We start from the raw sequence: 17,166 nt of genomic DNA, 5'->3' as shown, positions 1-17,166 counted from the left end.
TATTGTCAAATTCAATTAGTCACTTGCGTTATCATTAATTTAAAATGAATTTGTGAAATAATCCCTAATTGCAACAGGAAATTCCGAACAAGAACAAAATAATTTTTTCTCATGAAATCATAGCCCTGAATCCCGAAGATTTATGGTTTTTGTCTATGCACTCCTCTGCAAAAATTAGACTCTGCATTGTGACCGCACTTGGGATCATGTTTAATCAAACTTGAATCTACACTACCTGAGGATGCTTCCACATCACACATTTAAACTTTTCTGGCTATATTTGGCTTTTGAGAGGATTTTTGAAAGGTATCAACATTTTAAAAATAATTCTCAATTTAATCTCCATATAATTTAATTTCATTTTTAACAAGCATTTCGATTGGCTAAACACACAGAAAAAAATTATTTTGTATAACATGGTTAGCTATGTAGCCACGCCCCCTTGACAACCTCATATATATTCATGCGCGTGTTAGAGTTTTTATGCAAAAATAAACAATTTCTATCTTTAATAATTGATTCTCTTTTAACTTTTAATTTAATTATAGGGAATGATTTTAATTTTTGCCCAGATTATCCGATATAACCTGGTCTAAGGCAGAGCACACTTTTTCATAGCTGCAGGTCTGTAGCTCCCGGTCTGAAAAAATTTGGATGGACGACCTGGGAGCTACAGTGCCTCCCATACTAAAAATCTGCAATTTACGGCGCACAAAAAATTGCGCTAGTTTTGGACTGATTAATCTCAATTCCGTACATATTTTGTACAAATATTTGATTCCCAAAAATTCCTCGGACAATTTACTACAGATATCGTCACTTTACTTGCCTCTGATATTCTTTTAAACACCATCACCAGCCCCGTAAAGTGAAGTGGTGCAGTTTGTTTACATGTAAAAATGGCGACTCTCGATCTCGACGTGAATTAATACACTTTATTTTCGGTTAGCATGTTTCAGAGAAAGTCTAAGGCAAGTGAAATAACAATACTAGTAGTAAATTGTCTGAAGAATTTAATGGTACTAATTGTTTTCACAGAATGTGTGTGAAAATAAGGTTAATCAGTCCAAAACTTGCGCAATTTTTTGTGCGCCGTAAATTGCAGTTTTTTACTATGGGAGGCACTGTAGCTCCCAGGTCGTCCATCCGAATTTTTTCAGACCTGCAGCTAACTTTTTCACGGATTATAAAGCGTGCACTACCTCAAACCAGGTTATATCGGATAATCTGGGCAAAAATTAAAAACATTCCTTAATTGAAAGAGGGCGCGGCCCTTCATTTTAATAAACTTGAATTCCCTGCACCAAATTAAGGATGTTTATCGTCAAGTTCAGTAGTTCTGGAGAAGTCGGAAAATGTAAAAAGTTTGCAGACAGACGGACGGACGCCGGACAAATAAGTTATCAATATAGGACCTAGCTCATTTGAGTTTTCAGCTCAGGAAAGCTGAAAAAAAAACCCGCCTTAGTTTTGGATGGATTTTCTTAGCGTTTCGAGAGAAATAATGAATGTGCGAAAAGAACGCTGGCCTTTGGCGCAGGTGAGCTAAAACGGAAATCGAATGACACGGTTGCTTGCTTGCTTATTTGTTTTTCTTATCTCATTTTTTGTAATGATTGCATTGATTGAGAAATCCATCATCGGGTACCCACAGTTGATCCTTGACGTGATCACTCGTGGCTATCCGACGGTGTGAAAAAACCTTGCTTGTATTGATTGTGCGAATTGCCTTCCGTAGTATTGCATATATAATCTAATTTTAGCGAAGGGGAATTCCATCTTTAGATACAAGCCATTACGACTAGGAACGCAGACAAGTTCCAGGTCCGGATTAAACAAATCTCAATGTCTGAGGACGACACAAAGGTAATGGACGTGGAGGAGGAGGAATGGCGTGGACAACTGGTGGAGCAGGGCGATCTCAAAAGTCAAAATGAGCGGCTGGCCCCGTACCAGACCATGAACAGTACCGGGGGTTATGTGTACAGCACGGACTATGAGACCCAGTTAATGAGGTTCTTGTGTATTGGTACCACGGGAGGGACATATTACACGGGAGAGGCGGAACTCACAAGAGAGAATACCCGCTGCATAGACAGGTACGTCACGTGGCTGTTTAACATTTTACACTCACAAGCTGTGTTGACTGCATGGGGTACAGGACTGGCTGTCAAGTTGCCAACGCTGCACTGTCTGTTCAATAGGCATTGTCCCTTGGTGCCCCTTTTAGTCAAGACAACACGTCAAAAACGTTTGTTCTTAAGCTGGCCTGAGTGCTTAGGGTACAAGACCGCGCAGATATAGCTCTGACGAAATGCATAGTCATATGCTGCAATAGGCATTGTCTCTTGGTGCCCTATGTGGTCCCCTCTATACAATATAAAATACTATCATTCCACTAACTGTCCTACCTTGAAAATATATCACAAATGCATAATTATATAATATGTCTACATACAATTGTATATGGTATATACAAATACAAATGTATATAATGTGTTTGTATTTATAATACTTACATATTGCTTTAAGGAATTGTGTATTTAAATAGTTTAATTCTGTACTTGCAAATAAATGTATACCCTTGCATATGTGTATGACAAACTGATGTGTGTTATATCAGATGTACCTCCCATTGTAACTTACTATGCTGACTCAACAGTACAATATTTATATATTTCATCCATTATTTGTTATAATCATGTTGTTTTATTGTTTTAATGCATATGCCCCCCTGAGGGCCCTTGATTGCTGAATAAACATATCTATTCCTGTAGCACGAATGTACATGTATACATACGTGTACACAGGCACTGGAAGTTAGTGGAGAGGCGTATATAGCTTTTATTCATAATGGTTTTGTCTTTACACTTCTCTTAAAAAGAAAAGAATTGAATGTAGATACTTTTATTGTTATAGTTTTTGCCACAGTCACTTGACGTCAAATGCCTGCCATAAAATTCTACATATTTCTTCTGTTTTACAGGTTGATAAACAGTGGAAAGGGGAAATATGTTGTTGAACTTGTCCGTGAATTCAGCGTGGGGAACCGATCATGTAAGCAGCGCCCCTTACTGTACACCCTGGCCTTGTGTTGTAGGTCTAACGACCCGGTAACAAAACACGAGGGCTACAACGTTCTGTCCGATGTTTGCCGAATTCCAACGCACCTGTTTGAGTTCATAAAATGCTGCGAAGAAGAAAGCGCGGGAACAGGGTGGGGACGGGCACACCGCAGGGCCATTGCCAATTGGTACTTGAATTACGGGAAGAAGGGCAAAGGGGAGTTTTTGGCCCTTCATATGACGAAATACAAGACTCGTTTTGGATGGAACCACAAAGATGTGTTCCGCCTCTGTCACATCAAACCGGAAGTGGATCATCCCGAGATCAAGTATTTGGTCATGGTCAGCACCAAGGGCAAGGAAAAGACTGACAAGAGCGACTTCGTCCAGCAGGAAAAGCAGAAACCAGAGTATGAAAACTCAGACTTGAAGAAAGTAATGGTATTTATGGACGCAGTGGAGAAAGCTGAGAAATGTAGGGAATCCGATACAATGACACGCTTAATTTTAGAGCACAAGTTGACGCGGGAGCACGTACCTACCGATTTGTTGAAGTCCAAAGAAATTTGGAAAGCCTTGATCAAATTCATGCCAATGACAGCCATGATCAGAAATCTTGGGAAAATGTCTCAATTGGAACTGTTGGAGCCCGGAAGCTTTGAAGAGAATCTTACTATTTCGAAACTGACAAATCCAGAAATGCTCACACGTGCAAGAATTCACCCATTTACCCTTTTAGTGGCCTTGAACCAGTACAAGAAAGGTCAAGGCGAGCTTGGGTCATTAAAATGGCAGACGAATGACAATATCTCTAAGGCTCTGGAGGATGCGTTCTACATGTCGTTTAAGAACGTCAAGCCCACAGGTAAAAGATTCTGTTTGGCTGTTGACGTCAGCGGTTCGATGAATGTTCCAGTAATGGGCACTCCAACCATTTCGGCCCGTGACGCCGCGGCAGCCATGATGATGGTCACAGCTCGCACTGAAAAGAAATTTGAAGTGGTGGCGTTTTCAGGAGGTCTTAGGCCACTAAACATCAAAGCCACCGACAGCCTGGAAAACGTTCTGGACGAGTGCGCCTCTCTCCCATTCTGCGGCACAGACTGTTCTCGTCCCATGATGTACGCCATGGAGAATAAGAAGAAATTCGACGTCTTCATCGTCTACACGGACTCGGAAACCTACTTCGGTAACATCCACCCTTCGCAGGCTTTGGTGAACTACCGTTCGATGTCTGGGATCCCTCACGCGCGACTGATCGTCTGCGGGATGGCAAGCAACAGTTTCACCATCGCCGACCCTAACGATCCCATGATGATGGACGTTGTGGGCTTTGACACCAACGCTCCACAAGCCATCCAAGAGTTTGTGTTGGGACACATTTAATCTCGACGTCAATGTCATTTCACCAGCGGTTTGGTGTATACCATGTAAACAAAATATAAACTATACACACAAAAAGAATATTTGTAAGAAAACTAATGACGAGATTATTATGACATATTCGTGTACATCTATGTAAATTTTCTGTCACTAATCATTTTACGAACTGACACGCTTCATTTAATTTGTGTATGTTTATTAAGTATAACCAATGTTTATTGTCTGTTTTATATTTGAATCATTTCTGTTTAGCTGTTTTATTAATATTTTCCGATCATGCTTTTGCTTGACACATACTATATTTGACCAGATGCAATATAGTGCGGCCATAATTTTCACATTTCATTTTTCAACCCAGTCCAATTTTTAACAAATCTTGAACCTTAAAAATATATTTATTTCTCGCTGCTTTAATAACAGGATGTAACTTAATCATCATTAAAAAAAATTTGAAATATAACTCGTGTATAGCAACTTTATAAAATGGCGGAAAATGATGTTAGTCGCTGTGTAAAAAACATACAAAAAGTGACCGAATAACAAACTTACCGTTTTTTGCAATGTATTAAGAATATTTTTAACGAGTAACTACTTCAAATTTTCAAGCGCAACACCACATTTCTCTTCGATTTTCTATTGCGATGTGATGTGTAAATTAATAAGATGAATTTACAGTAAAGTTTGCTGGCATTTTCTTAATTTCCTTTGACACAATTTTATAAAAGTAAATTTATGTTTAATTATGAAAAAATCGTTTTACTACAATGAAAGATATTATTGGCTAGGCCTCCAAGATTTCCTAGATACTACTAATTTAGTGTTGCGATCATTTACAGATAATTTTCAATCATTTCATTTTTAAGTTTTTTTTTTAACAAGTAGGATAATCAGAAATGTGACTTTGTTGTCTGCATAACCATTAAAAAAATAGTGTTTAACACGTGGTTAATTTTATTCAATTGCATAATGCGAAGTAGAAGTAGGACTTTGGTACATAGTGCATGATGCTTTGCAAGTGCGCGCCTCTCCCATTCTGCGGCACAGACTGTTCCCGTCCCATGATGCACGCCATGGAGAAGAAGATTTTCGACGTCTTCATCGTCTACTACTGGCATAAAAATTTATATAAGGTCAATGATCAAAATTTTGAAATGAGGTGTCTTTATTAATCGTTGAAAGCATTTTTCAAAATGTTTGTAGTGTGTGCCACACGATATTCTAGATAAAAAAGTGAGATAAAACCAACAGAAAATATGCAAAATTATTTTGACGAACAAATAAAATCCCCATACACTTTAAATTTTACAGAACTACCAAAAATGTTTCAGTGAAACATATAGTCAGAAAAAATAGCTCGAATTTCCTGTTTTGCTAAAAGTCCAACTTTGTTCGAGCCAAATTCCATTATATAGTAAAAATATCGAATATTTTGTCAATAATATTTCACTTTATAAATACTTTTGTAATTAGAGCAGATTTTACTCATGACATTGCACTTTATAACAACCCGAATTCCTGAGAAAACAACGTCCTTAAAGTGCATAATACCACAATATAATCCTTTTTTAGGCTTGTCAAGATTTCTGATAAATCTACCCCCCCCCCCCCCAACTTTCAATAGTCTTCGACGCCACTGAACTTTAGTCAATATTTTTACTCATTTATTAGAATATTGTAAACTATACAATATATACATTTATTAAATATACAGAACACATTTCTGTCGATCTTCTGTCCATCCGTCCGTCCGAGATCACTTGCCAGGGGCTTATCTTCTCTCCCCTTTACCCAATCTGACTCATACTTTACCTACTGAGTGCTTTTGGGTAAAGGCTGTGCAGTGACCTTGAAAAACGTTTCTACATCAAGGGTCAAGGTCATATCAGTACAACGCAGTAAGAAACATGTCAGAGCATATTTACTCACTCCTTAGCTCTATCTGACTCATAATTTACATCAACAAAACTTTTGGGTAAGGGTGTGCAGCGACCTCAAACCAAGTTTCAAAGTCAAATGTGAAGGTCATAGCAGATCTCTTTAAAATCCAGTTTTAGGGGTCCTTTGAAGTTGCTAAAAGAAAAGAAAGAAAAAGGTGTGACCGAAATCTTGTCAAACCAGTTGCCACTTTAGGCAATTTTAAGAAAGTTCAAAATTGTATTGAAAGTGTTATGGGTATTGATATAAATGAGAAAGATTATAATCAGAGTGCCCGTTTACAAAATCCAACAATTTTGGCTGATTTTGACACAAAAATTGGACATTTGACCAAAAAGAATAAGTTTAAAAGCTGGTGGATGAATATTAACAACTTTTCTCTGATGTCCCAAGGAAACAAATGCAGCTTGTCATAATGTCATAGTGGGCGATGCTTTACCTATCAAACAACGTCTTATCGACTAAATCCCATAAAGTTGCAGTACCTAACAATGACGTTATTCAGCCAAGTAAAAGTAACTGGAGCTCACCATGTATTCTTGTATCAAAACTTATCGATTATGCACATATTTTAGAAAAGTGGATTCCGTCACTAAAACTGATTCCTACCCCATTCCTAGAATTGATGACTGTATTGGCAAACTTGGAAATGCCAAGTTTCCTAGAACAAAGTGATAGTGTAGATCGGGTTGTTTCTTATTTTTCTAAGAAACTTACAGAATGTAAACAAAATTATTCTTCCATAGAAAGAGAATGTCTTGCTTTGTTGTTAACTTCACAGCATTTTGATGTTTATTTAAATGTTACTGTACATCCTATTCTTGTATGTACAGATCACAACCCCCTGACATTTTTGCATAAATTGTCAAACAATAATTAAAGACTTACTAGATGGAGTTTGTTGTTACAAGAGTATAATTTAATTATCAAACATATCAAAGGTAAAGATAGTGTCATTGCAGATGCCTTGTCAAGAGTATCATGATTATTAGAACCATTTTAACAAGACCTTGGCCTTTCGGTTGGACGTAGCTATCTATTTCTTGCGTCAAAACAAGTTAAAAATGACGCGGTTTCAAGCGAAAGATGCACCGATTGCATAATCTTAGCTCAAAAGCCAGACATATCTTGTTGATTTCAAAGAGCAATGGCTGAGTGGCCAGCAATGAAATAGATAAGCCTACATCATATTGCTGTTTGACACAACTACCCAAAGTCCAAGCTCTTGTTAAAATGGTTCTATTTGTTGTACTTGTTTAATTTGACAATATGGGATCAAATGCTGGTGAGGGTCTCAAGGGGTGTTTCTTGGTCACAGAGATTCAGCAACAAAACTTCGAGTTAATGCCCACCGTCTCAAATAGATTCTGCCAGCAAGTCACATGTCACACCTCCCCGCCTTGGTGACCCTGATAATGGTATGGCAGCTGAGTGACAGAGGCGAAAGGCGAGCCTCCAACGCCTTTAAATAACCGGAACCAGTGACTAATGGAAGGAAAACCCCAACAGAAAACCACTGGCCCACCGAGTCCTGGGGGTTTTGCCTAGGGTTATCAACCCTAACATGTAAAACGCATAATCGCTACAGAAACCAAATCCGAGGATTATAGACACAAGGGTAGGATCGAAGCTATTCAGGAAACTGAACACTTGATGGATGGCAGCCAAACCCAATAGGAAACTGACATCCAGATAGTGAACATCCTTCACCCTAAATAAGTATGTAGAGTTGGATGCTGGAATGTCCGCACCCTCTACCAGACAAGGAAATTGGCTCAAGTCCTAAAGGAAATCATCCTACACAGAATGATAGACCCATATCTCCGCAAAGAAAAAGCTGGATTTAGAAAAGGAAAATTATGTGCAGATCAATTTTTTTCCTTGAGGCTAGAACAGAGATATGATGGAACACCACACTATATGCCAATTTCATTGACTTTGTCAAAGCATTTGATAGTGTATACTGTCCTGCATTATGGAAGATCCTCATGCATTATGGCATACCCTACAAGATCATCTCCATCATACAAATGCTGTACAAGGACTTTCAGGCAAAGGTGATCTGCGGCACAGAACTGTCATACAGCTTCCCAATCCAAACAGGGGTGCGACGAGGATGCCTGCTCTCATCGCTACTCTTTAACGTTTGAATAGATTGGCTTATGAAAGCCACCAACAGACAGGCCAATAGAGGAATATCCTGGACATTCCAACAGTCACTCGAAGATCTTGACTTTGCAGATGACATCGCTTTACTAGCACAGCGACATACTAGTTAGCATATTCAGTATGAGTATTTGGTGACCTTGTCAAATACAGCAGACAGATCGGACTTAATATAAATGTTAAGAAAACAATACAATATATTCAAAACAAACATAACTGGATTCCTCTTCTACGGTTCTGAGTCCTGGAATGTGACAAATACCATCATAAGAACTAGACACCTCCCAAACAAGATGCCTCCGTAGGATCCTCAAGGTGTTCTGGCCAAACAAGATCAGCAACGAAGAACTGTAAAGGACAACTCTCTTAGCTGCCATATCCGACCAGATAAAAGAAAAACGATGGAAGTGGATTAGCCATGTCATGAGAAAGGAAACAGTAGAAATACCAAGGGTAGCCTTAAGATAGACTCCGCCTGGAAAAAGAAGCAGAGGGCACCCCAAAAAAAGTTTTCTCTCACAAGAACGCTACGTTTAGATGTGTAATTATTGAAGGTAAATTGTTATGAGGATCAACGATTACATACAGCGGTTGCTGGGTAAGGCACAGGACATATCTATGACATTTATATGGAACTGTAAAAAAACAATTTAATGAACATGTATTCTTACTCGAAGTGAAGCAGATGTTGACCGATATGTTTATACAAGAAGGTCGTGGCTACTTTGAAAATTTCCCCAAATGTATAATGTACAAGCACTTATGTAATAATTTTTAAGTACAAGAATATTTAACAAAACCAATACCAACTGTATATGTACAATTTATAAGTAAATACTGTTTATTATCTCATCAACTTGAGATTAAGCGTGGCAGATAAAATGAGATTTTATAATATCCAAAGAAATGAGAGAGCTTGTAAACTATGTTCATAATCACAGATTGAAGCTGTTTCATTTTATTTTAATAGGAAATAAGAAAGTTGTATGTAAAAAAATATTATTATGAAAAGCCTTCTGTCTTGAAACTTATTCAATTACTTTCAACAAAGAATATCAAAGAGATGTGCAATTTGGGAAAATACCTATATAAATGCTCAAAATTACGATAAAAATATAAAAAATTATTGTTTTTGTTTTGAGAATATACTCTTCATTATCCTGTTTACTTTTGTTATGTACATTTTGCACACTGCTATGTGCAAACGCAGTCCAATACAAAATTGTGATGTTTTAAAAAAATGTCTTCATATGTTTGTTCACTTTACTTATGTATATATATGTTAAACCTATGATTCGCATGGTTCTTGGTAACAAAAGAAGAAAATAAATTTGGGTTCGATCACCGCTTGGGCTCAATTTTTTTTTTTAAATGACAGCCAGTAGTTGCGGGCGCGTCAACTCACCTCATCAAAACAAAACAATTTTAACCCTTTCTGAGACCGCCAATGATCGCCAAATTGGTACAGCAAATGATTCTAGAAGTAATCTTTATACAGATGTGTTGAATTGTGAAAATTCGATCGGTAACGATGATTTTGCGGCATTGTTTACCGTGAGTACTCTTTACGAAGAAGGTCACCCTAGTATGCTTATTAATTTTGTGTCACAGACCTCCCCAGTGTTAGCAGATAATGATTTCATACTGCAGTAGATACGATTGATATTGAGACTTTAGATACCCAGCTTCAAAACTTACCCATAGGCGTCGGAACCGGGGGGGCTAGGGGGGGGGGGGGGCTTAGCCCCCCACTTTGTTTGCAAAGTTATACCTAACCATTATAAACATAGCATGATAGAGGGTTCAGCCCCCCACTTTTTCGCGCAGGAAAGATAAAGATTATTGTTCCTAAATTTACCTTGAAAGATTGAGAAGTTGGATTCAGAAGCATACTAGCCCCCGCCCCCCCACGGATTAGGAATTTCATGATTTTGAATAAAAAAAATTTAGGGTAAAAAGTAAGTTTTTTATATTTTGGAAGTATAAGTATAACCCCCCCCCCCCCCCCCCCCCCACGGATTAGGATTTCCATGATTTTGGAAATGACTTTTTTCTCAATATTTCTTAGGATTATTCTAGCCCCCCCCACTTTCAATTTGCTTCCGACGCCAGTGTTGCCAAAGGAATGTTACATGACTAAGCTGCTAGACTTGTGTTCGAATGATGAAACACTTATCTGCTGGTATCGAAATGCTTTGTGTTCGCGTGCAAAAGCCCTACCAGACTGTCCATCAGGTAAACTCTTAAGTAGAAAATCCACAAAAGGCGGTTCAAGCAATACAATGTATGCTAAAGACTGTTATATTTTGTATATGTTTCTCATGGGTGATAACTCTTGTGTCAGCGAGATTTTCGATAAGAACAAGAGTTCTTCATATGTGTCAGACCTGAACAAAATCAACTCTGTAGAAATAAAGACCACAATTCAATTACTAGTACAAAAAATAGCAAGTTTAGAGAACTTAGTCAATTCTAAGGACAAGACAATTATCTCTTTAACATCTGATTTCAACACACTTAAATCAGATTTCGAACAACTTCAGTTCGATCATGACCGTCTCAAGGGAGATCGATGTCAAGGTTTACTAAATATGACGCTTTCCAAAAGCTCACGTCCGATAATTTTAAAATTTTGGACACAGAAAAAATAGAATATCAGATGGACAAAACCAAAACAGACGAAGAATTAAAAAGGCTCTCGAAAGTAAGCACCAATTTTCAATAACAACTCAGCGCGTTAAGTCCAAGCAAAACATACGCGAGTACTATCAAAGATACAATCAAAGAAACAATCAAAGTCGTCAAAATTTGTGAGAAAAAGAAAGATGCCATCAGCCTAAACAGCAAAAAAGTTGAGGAGGTGCAAACATTCCTTTACCTCCTAGCCACAATAGACAAGACCGGAGGGACAGAAGCAGGTATAAAGAAACAAGAGGCCCATGGGCCACATCGCTCACCTGAGGAACATTAGGTATGATAAAGTCAGCTTAATGGAGTCATAATACAAACAATCTGGACAATGTACAATAATACATGTAGATCCTGTATAAATAAAATCCATTTATTCCCCTTGGAACTCGGATAGCCCTGATTGCTGCCAACATTTACAAGAGCAGACTTAAATCACCGCTTCTGCACATATATAAGGACTCAACGTTACAAAGGCAGATGGCCGCACACCTTCGCAACTCAACAGGTACCAACGTTAACGCAAGCAGGGATAACACTCAATCTATCCGTACCTGTTCAAGTTTAACCCCAAACAGTCGCTCGTCGTAATGCAATAGACACTGTCCCTATATAATATGTGCTAGCCTAAAATGATTCATAGTATCTAAAAATTGGAAATCAAAAATAAGCAAACTAATCCGGCCTAACCCAAAACTACTTATGCAGAACAACTTATATACATTGGATATTTATTATTGTATAAGAATAATCATCACAATAATTGGTTAACAGTGGATGCATTAATTAAAATAATCAAGAATCAATAAATCAAGGGCAATAACTCAATACAGTAATACAAAAAGATTCTAATGAAAAAAATTGCTGCCTGCTTCAAATTTATAGTCATATCACATGTTGAGTATTGCAGTTCTCAAAAAGATCCTTTACAATTGTTTATATATGGGATATTTAGCTGCATCAAACTCTGAACCTTCTTGTGAGGCCAAAGAATTGTCCTGGAGCCAAAGTCTTAACAATTATAAAGAATCATCTTGCTGATTAGTCTCTGAGAAGAAGATTTTTAAAGATTTACTCTATATATTCCTATGTGAAACTTTAACCCCCCCCCAATGTGGCCTCACCCTACCCCCAGGGATCATGATTTTCACAACTTTGAATCTACACTACCTGATGATACTTCCACACAAGTTTCAGCTTTCCTGGCTGATTAGTTTCTGAGAAGAAGATTTTTAAATATTTACTCTATATATTCCTATGTAAAACTTCGACCCCCCATTGTGCCCCACCATACCCCCAGAGATCATGATTTTCACAACTTTGAATCTACACTGCTTGAGGATGCTTCCACAAAAGTTTCAGCTTTCCTGGCTGATTAGTTTCTGAGAAGAAGATTTTTAAAGATTTACTCTATATATTCCTATGTAAAATTTTAACACCCCCCCCCCCAATGTGGCCTCACCCTACCCCCAGGGATCATGATTTTCACAACTTTGAATCTACACTACCTGAGGATGCTTCCACACAAGTTTCAGCTTTCCTGGCTGATTAGTTTCTGAGAAGAAGATTTTTAAAGATTTACTCTATATATTCCTATGTAAAATTTTAACACCCCCCCCCCCAATGTGGCCTCACCCTACCCCCAGGGATCATGATTTTCACAACTTTGAATCTACACTACCTGAGGATGCTTCCACACAAGTTTCAGCTTTCCTGGCTTTCTGGTTCTTGAGAAGAAGATTTTTGAAAATTTCTTGAAATTTTTCATTAATTTCTAATTATCTCCCCTTGAAAATGGGTGTGACCCTTAATTTTCACAACTTTGAATCCCCTTTGCCTAAGGATGATTTGTGCCAAGTTTGGTTGAAATTGGCCTAGTAGTTCTTGAGAAGATGTTGAAAATGTGAAAAGTTTACGGACAGACGGACAGACGGACGACAGACAAAATGTGATCAGAATAGCTCACTTGAGCTTTCAGCTCAGGTGAGCTAAAAACTATGGCTAGCCAGGAGTACATTTTCATCCCTGAGCAATTTATGGAAATCAGTCCAATATAGCACCAAGACCAAGCTGAGAATATTCAACATCTCTGTGTTACTGCGTTACCCTGAACTCTGGAGATCCACCGAAAAAGATGATGTCTTCGGAGAATTTTGAAAATACACTGGCCAGTGGCCAGACAAGATATCAAACCATCAACTATTTGAACAAACAGCAACAAAAACTCAAATATCAGAACTGCGCTGACCTGAACTCCTGAAGGAAAAAGAAGGCGAGGAAGGCCAAGGAACATCTGGAGGCGTACAGTGGAGAAGATAAAAACTTGGGTGGATCAGTTGGAGAGGCTTGTTGTCAGCGACTGACGTAAGTGGCGTCTTTTGTCGCACGTCCTCATACGTCCTCGGGGGGAAAGAAGAGGAAAAGTAAGTAAGTATAATAATGGGGCCTATTTAGCAAAGCGATCATAATGCAAACAGGGAACGCAAGCAAGCACATCATAATGCTTACATCTCGTAGAAGGGGGCACAACCCTAAAAAGGCTTATTGAAGGGGCTCAACAAGGCAAGCTGGAGGCGCATATTTAGTTCTATCTAATTTTCATATGCTTTCGCTACCCCCCCCCCCCCCCCCCCCGACACTCGCCAAACATGAATGCTAAACGTATCGCCTTGAATTTCTTTAATTTTTTCTGTAGTTCATTAGTGAGGTCAAAATTCTATGGGGGTCAGTTTTCAACGTGTGGAGGGTCGTAGATCTACAGGTCTGGAATGCTTTTCTACTGAAGAAAAAGGACCCTACTTGTCATAGAATACTGATACTGGGTCAGTTTTCTCCGTAGAAATTTGACCCCCGGGTCAATATTCTACGGGGGTCACTTTTCATCGTTACACCGGCAAAATGACGTCCGTATTAAAAAGGATAGTGTTCAGAGGTAGTATTCTTGCATTGGCATAGATAAATAGCTCCCCCTCCCTTATCCCCTCTCTCTCTCTCTCTCTCTCTCTCTCTCTCTCTCTCTCTCTCTCTGACGTCCATGTTAGAGGGGGACCTAATTTCATCTCTGCCTCGTTGAAATACTGATATAATCTATACTTATGAATTAAGGCAGTTTGCAAATAAACAACAAAATGCCTGCACCAGAGTACTTGCTTACACCTTTGGCATTTCAATTTCAATACATGTTAGATGATGTCCGTAAGGTATAATTGAATTTTAACTGAAAAGTTCTTATTGTGTAATTAATCAAAAACCTACTTTCATTTTCGATGAACAAGTCCGAAATAGCAAAAATGAGAGTAAGGTTGTGTACACGTTTTGGCGGATCCAAGTCAGGGATAGTCTCGATCAAAATATACAATTGTAATGAAATAATATTGAATGTTTACTTAAAGAGTGAATATATTTACCGTAAGCCTATTTAGAGAATACATAGAAGTTAAGATTTGACAAGTGTTGAATAAATGAAATGAGTCAATTCGCTTCTTTAGTGAGCGATTTTAGTTTTGATACTCATTCGCTTGCGAAGCACGACCTCTGGTGAGAGAATTGGATAAAACTTTCCAGAACGGGGTAATCAAGAACACGAATTGACTCATTGCATTAACGAAAAGTGTAGGACGAGTTCATCATGCATTGCGGGCAGATACCTTGGATCGGACTTCGATTAACACAAAAAGTTGATAAATAAAATGGAACATTTAATGCTATTTTAGAACTTTCCAGAACGATGTGCTTAAAAATGGGTTGACTAATTAACATCATGGCGGAAAGTGTAGGGCGAGTTTACTATCGGGCAGATACTTTGAATCTGACAACTCTGTTTGATTGTAAACTTTAGACCCATTAATTTGTAAACATTAATGAAAAGATTATTGTATTCTACATCTATATGAATAAATGATGTATACATAAAACGGGAAAGTTTAATGGGGATGCACCCTTCTCCCTCCAGATTTTTTTTTAAAACAGTCTTTTATTAGAAATTCTTATTTGGGACGGTTATTAAATAGATATTATATTTGAAATTGACCTAAAGAACCAAATTTAGAGAGATATACACTAAAGACATATTCACTGGTTTGAAATAAATACAACAAAAAAGTATTTTTTTTCAGTCAGCTGCAACAAACAGGATTAAGGCCACGTACATGTATATATTATCAATTTCAGTTTAGATTTTTCATCCCTGCCCGCTCCTCTAAATATCAAACAATGCAGTTTGTTTTTTATTTCAATTTAAAATTATAAAATAAGGAAAAAATCGGACGAAGTATATACAAAAATGAACAAAGAAATATGGTTCAACATATTAAGCATAATATCATAACAATATGTAAAGTGTTAATTTCCGCGCTTGCGCGGCTAATCATCTAGTGATTAAATAAGAGAATAGTTTAACAAATTGATACGTGTATTGACTTTCATCTAATTATCATATTTTGATTCAGTGGGTAGGACTCAATATTATATGTCAAGAAAAGGTCTATCTCGTTTAAATACTGGATGCAGATAATTAATATTTATATTGATGCTTGTTTTAATTTAATCCTATGATATTTCATGCAAAGGTAGGGCCCAATATTATGGCTAAAAAAAGTTCGCCAGTTGAAAAAAGAACATGTCGTTCCTCATAGTGAAACAAGAAAGTACTAGCTTATAGTAATTCATACATATTGGTACATTTATTGGTGTTTATATAAATTACATTTTGATTTCGGGGGTAGGGCCCAATATTATAGCCCAAGAAAAGGTCCGGTAGTGGGTTTAATAAATATTTTTCAATTGATCTTCTTAATGTTGGAGTGGAACATGAAATTAACCTCAAAGTAAATTTTATTTAAATGTATTCAGAGTAGCTACAACTAATTTATAATAATAATAATTGATTTTCATCGTAAAACATTTTAATTAAAAGAGTGAGACCCAGTATATGTACAAGTATTGTATCCTTAAATACGTCAAGTTAGTGTGATTTTAAATAAGGGAAGTAAACATATTAACAATATGCTTTTATCCAACGAATTTTTATTGAAACAAAAACATTTTTTAAATTTCTTAAAATAAACAAGTAGATTTGTTAATAGTAAAGTAATAAGTAGTATACTTGCCACCTTGTTTTAGATTGTCTATGAAAACATAAACATAAAACCTATTTTAAAAGTTAACATACCTTGGAAAAATACTTTGTATGGAAGCTGTGCACCTTTTCAATAGTAAGTCAAACACTCTGATACGAGCGATATAGGTCTTGTGGTAAACTATGGGATTAATAGTCCTTTCCAAAAGAAGTCAGGCATATATCGTACTTAAAACACTGCTATTGGATTTCATTGTTGATTTACCTGGGCCAGTCTGATTTTGAAGAATATCGAACTCTAACCCCTGATAACGGTCTGATATTAAAAACTCGCTAATATTGGACTGTCACAGGTAAAATTTTAGACTGCTTAGTTTGGTAATGATTACCTGAGGATTGTTCACGTAGGTATTGGTATTTATGGAATAAATATTACAGTACGTGGTGAATGCCTGGATATCAAGGATCTACATTTTACCTTATATGTAACAGATTGAGAAATTCCTTGAACCATCGAAGCGGAAACGTGGGAAATAAACAGAGAATGTGGGGAACGCAAAACTATCGGTAAGCTTAACGAACTCTTTAATCAAACGTTGCTTGAATCATATTTGCTTGTTTTTTGTACTATTGTTGCGATTCCTCAGTTTTATCAACTCTCTCTCAGTCTCTCTCTCTCTCTCTCTCTCTCTCTCTCTCCCTCTATCTCTCTGTTTTCGTCAGCTTTGTGCAGAAACAAGCCAGGTCAAAAAATGTTTACATTTTGATCCTCAAATGTACAGCGTGGCCGCCATATCCCCTTTATAACCAGAGGCACTTGTTTCAAACGATGCGCTAATTTGTCATATCAAA

General features: G+C 37.4%; 2 protein-coding genes and 1 long non-coding RNA gene across 4 annotated transcripts in view; 2 read left to right on the top strand and 1 right to left on the bottom strand.

The window, feature by feature from the left end:
• The first annotated feature begins 1,763 nt into the window (after positions 1 to 1,763).
• LOC105348950 (RNA-binding protein RO60) lies at positions 1,764 to 5,386 on the top strand. The gene is made up of 2 exons (XM_011458572.4): positions 1,764 to 2,099; positions 2,987 to 5,386. The coding sequence occupies exons 1-2, from the start codon at positions 1,846 to 1,848 to the stop codon at positions 4,449 to 4,451; spliced, it is 1,719 nt and encodes a 572-aa protein (XP_011456874.3). The 5' UTR covers positions 1,764 to 1,845; the 3' UTR covers positions 4,452 to 5,386.
• On the bottom strand, positions 4,789 to 16,540 carry LOC136270284 (uncharacterized). Its single transcript, XR_010708047.1, has 2 exons — positions 16,408 to 16,540; positions 4,789 to 6,518 (listed from the first exon to the last, which is right to left on the bottom strand). It is a non-coding gene; the product is annotated as an uncharacterized lncRNA (long non-coding RNA).
• Positions 16,540 to 17,166, top strand: part of LOC105324997 (uncharacterized) — a 21,009-nt gene continuing 20,382 nt past the window's right edge. Inside the window, exons 1-2 of one of the 2 annotated variants that reach the window (XM_034455240.2) lie at positions 16,540 to 16,667; positions 16,807 to 16,881. The gene's annotated coding sequence lies outside the window, so the exon portion shown is untranslated. Of the gene's footprint in view, positions 16,719 to 16,806; positions 16,882 to 17,166 lie in introns of both variants that reach the window. The other variant, XM_034455241.2, reaches the window with a different exon arrangement.

This window comes from Magallana gigas, chromosome 7, assembly GCF_963853765.1.
Source record: "Magallana gigas chromosome 7, xbMagGiga1.1, whole genome shotgun sequence".
Classification (NCBI taxonomy): domain Eukaryota; kingdom Metazoa; phylum Mollusca; class Bivalvia; order Ostreida; family Ostreidae; genus Magallana; species Magallana gigas.
The sequence above is the reverse complement of the archived record's forward strand: the minus strand, read 5'-3'. Positions and strand labels throughout refer to the sequence as shown.

Excerpts from the sequence above, each read along its gene's own strand:
- LOC105348950 (XM_011458572.4), top strand. The coding sequence starts at position 1,846 with ATGTCTGAGGACGACACAAAGGTAATGGACGTGGAGGAGGAGGAATGG. Across the intron at positions 2,100-2,986 it reads AATACCCGCTGCATAGACAG|GTTGATAAACAGTGGAAAGG; the intron begins GTACGTCACGTG and ends TCTGTTTTACAG.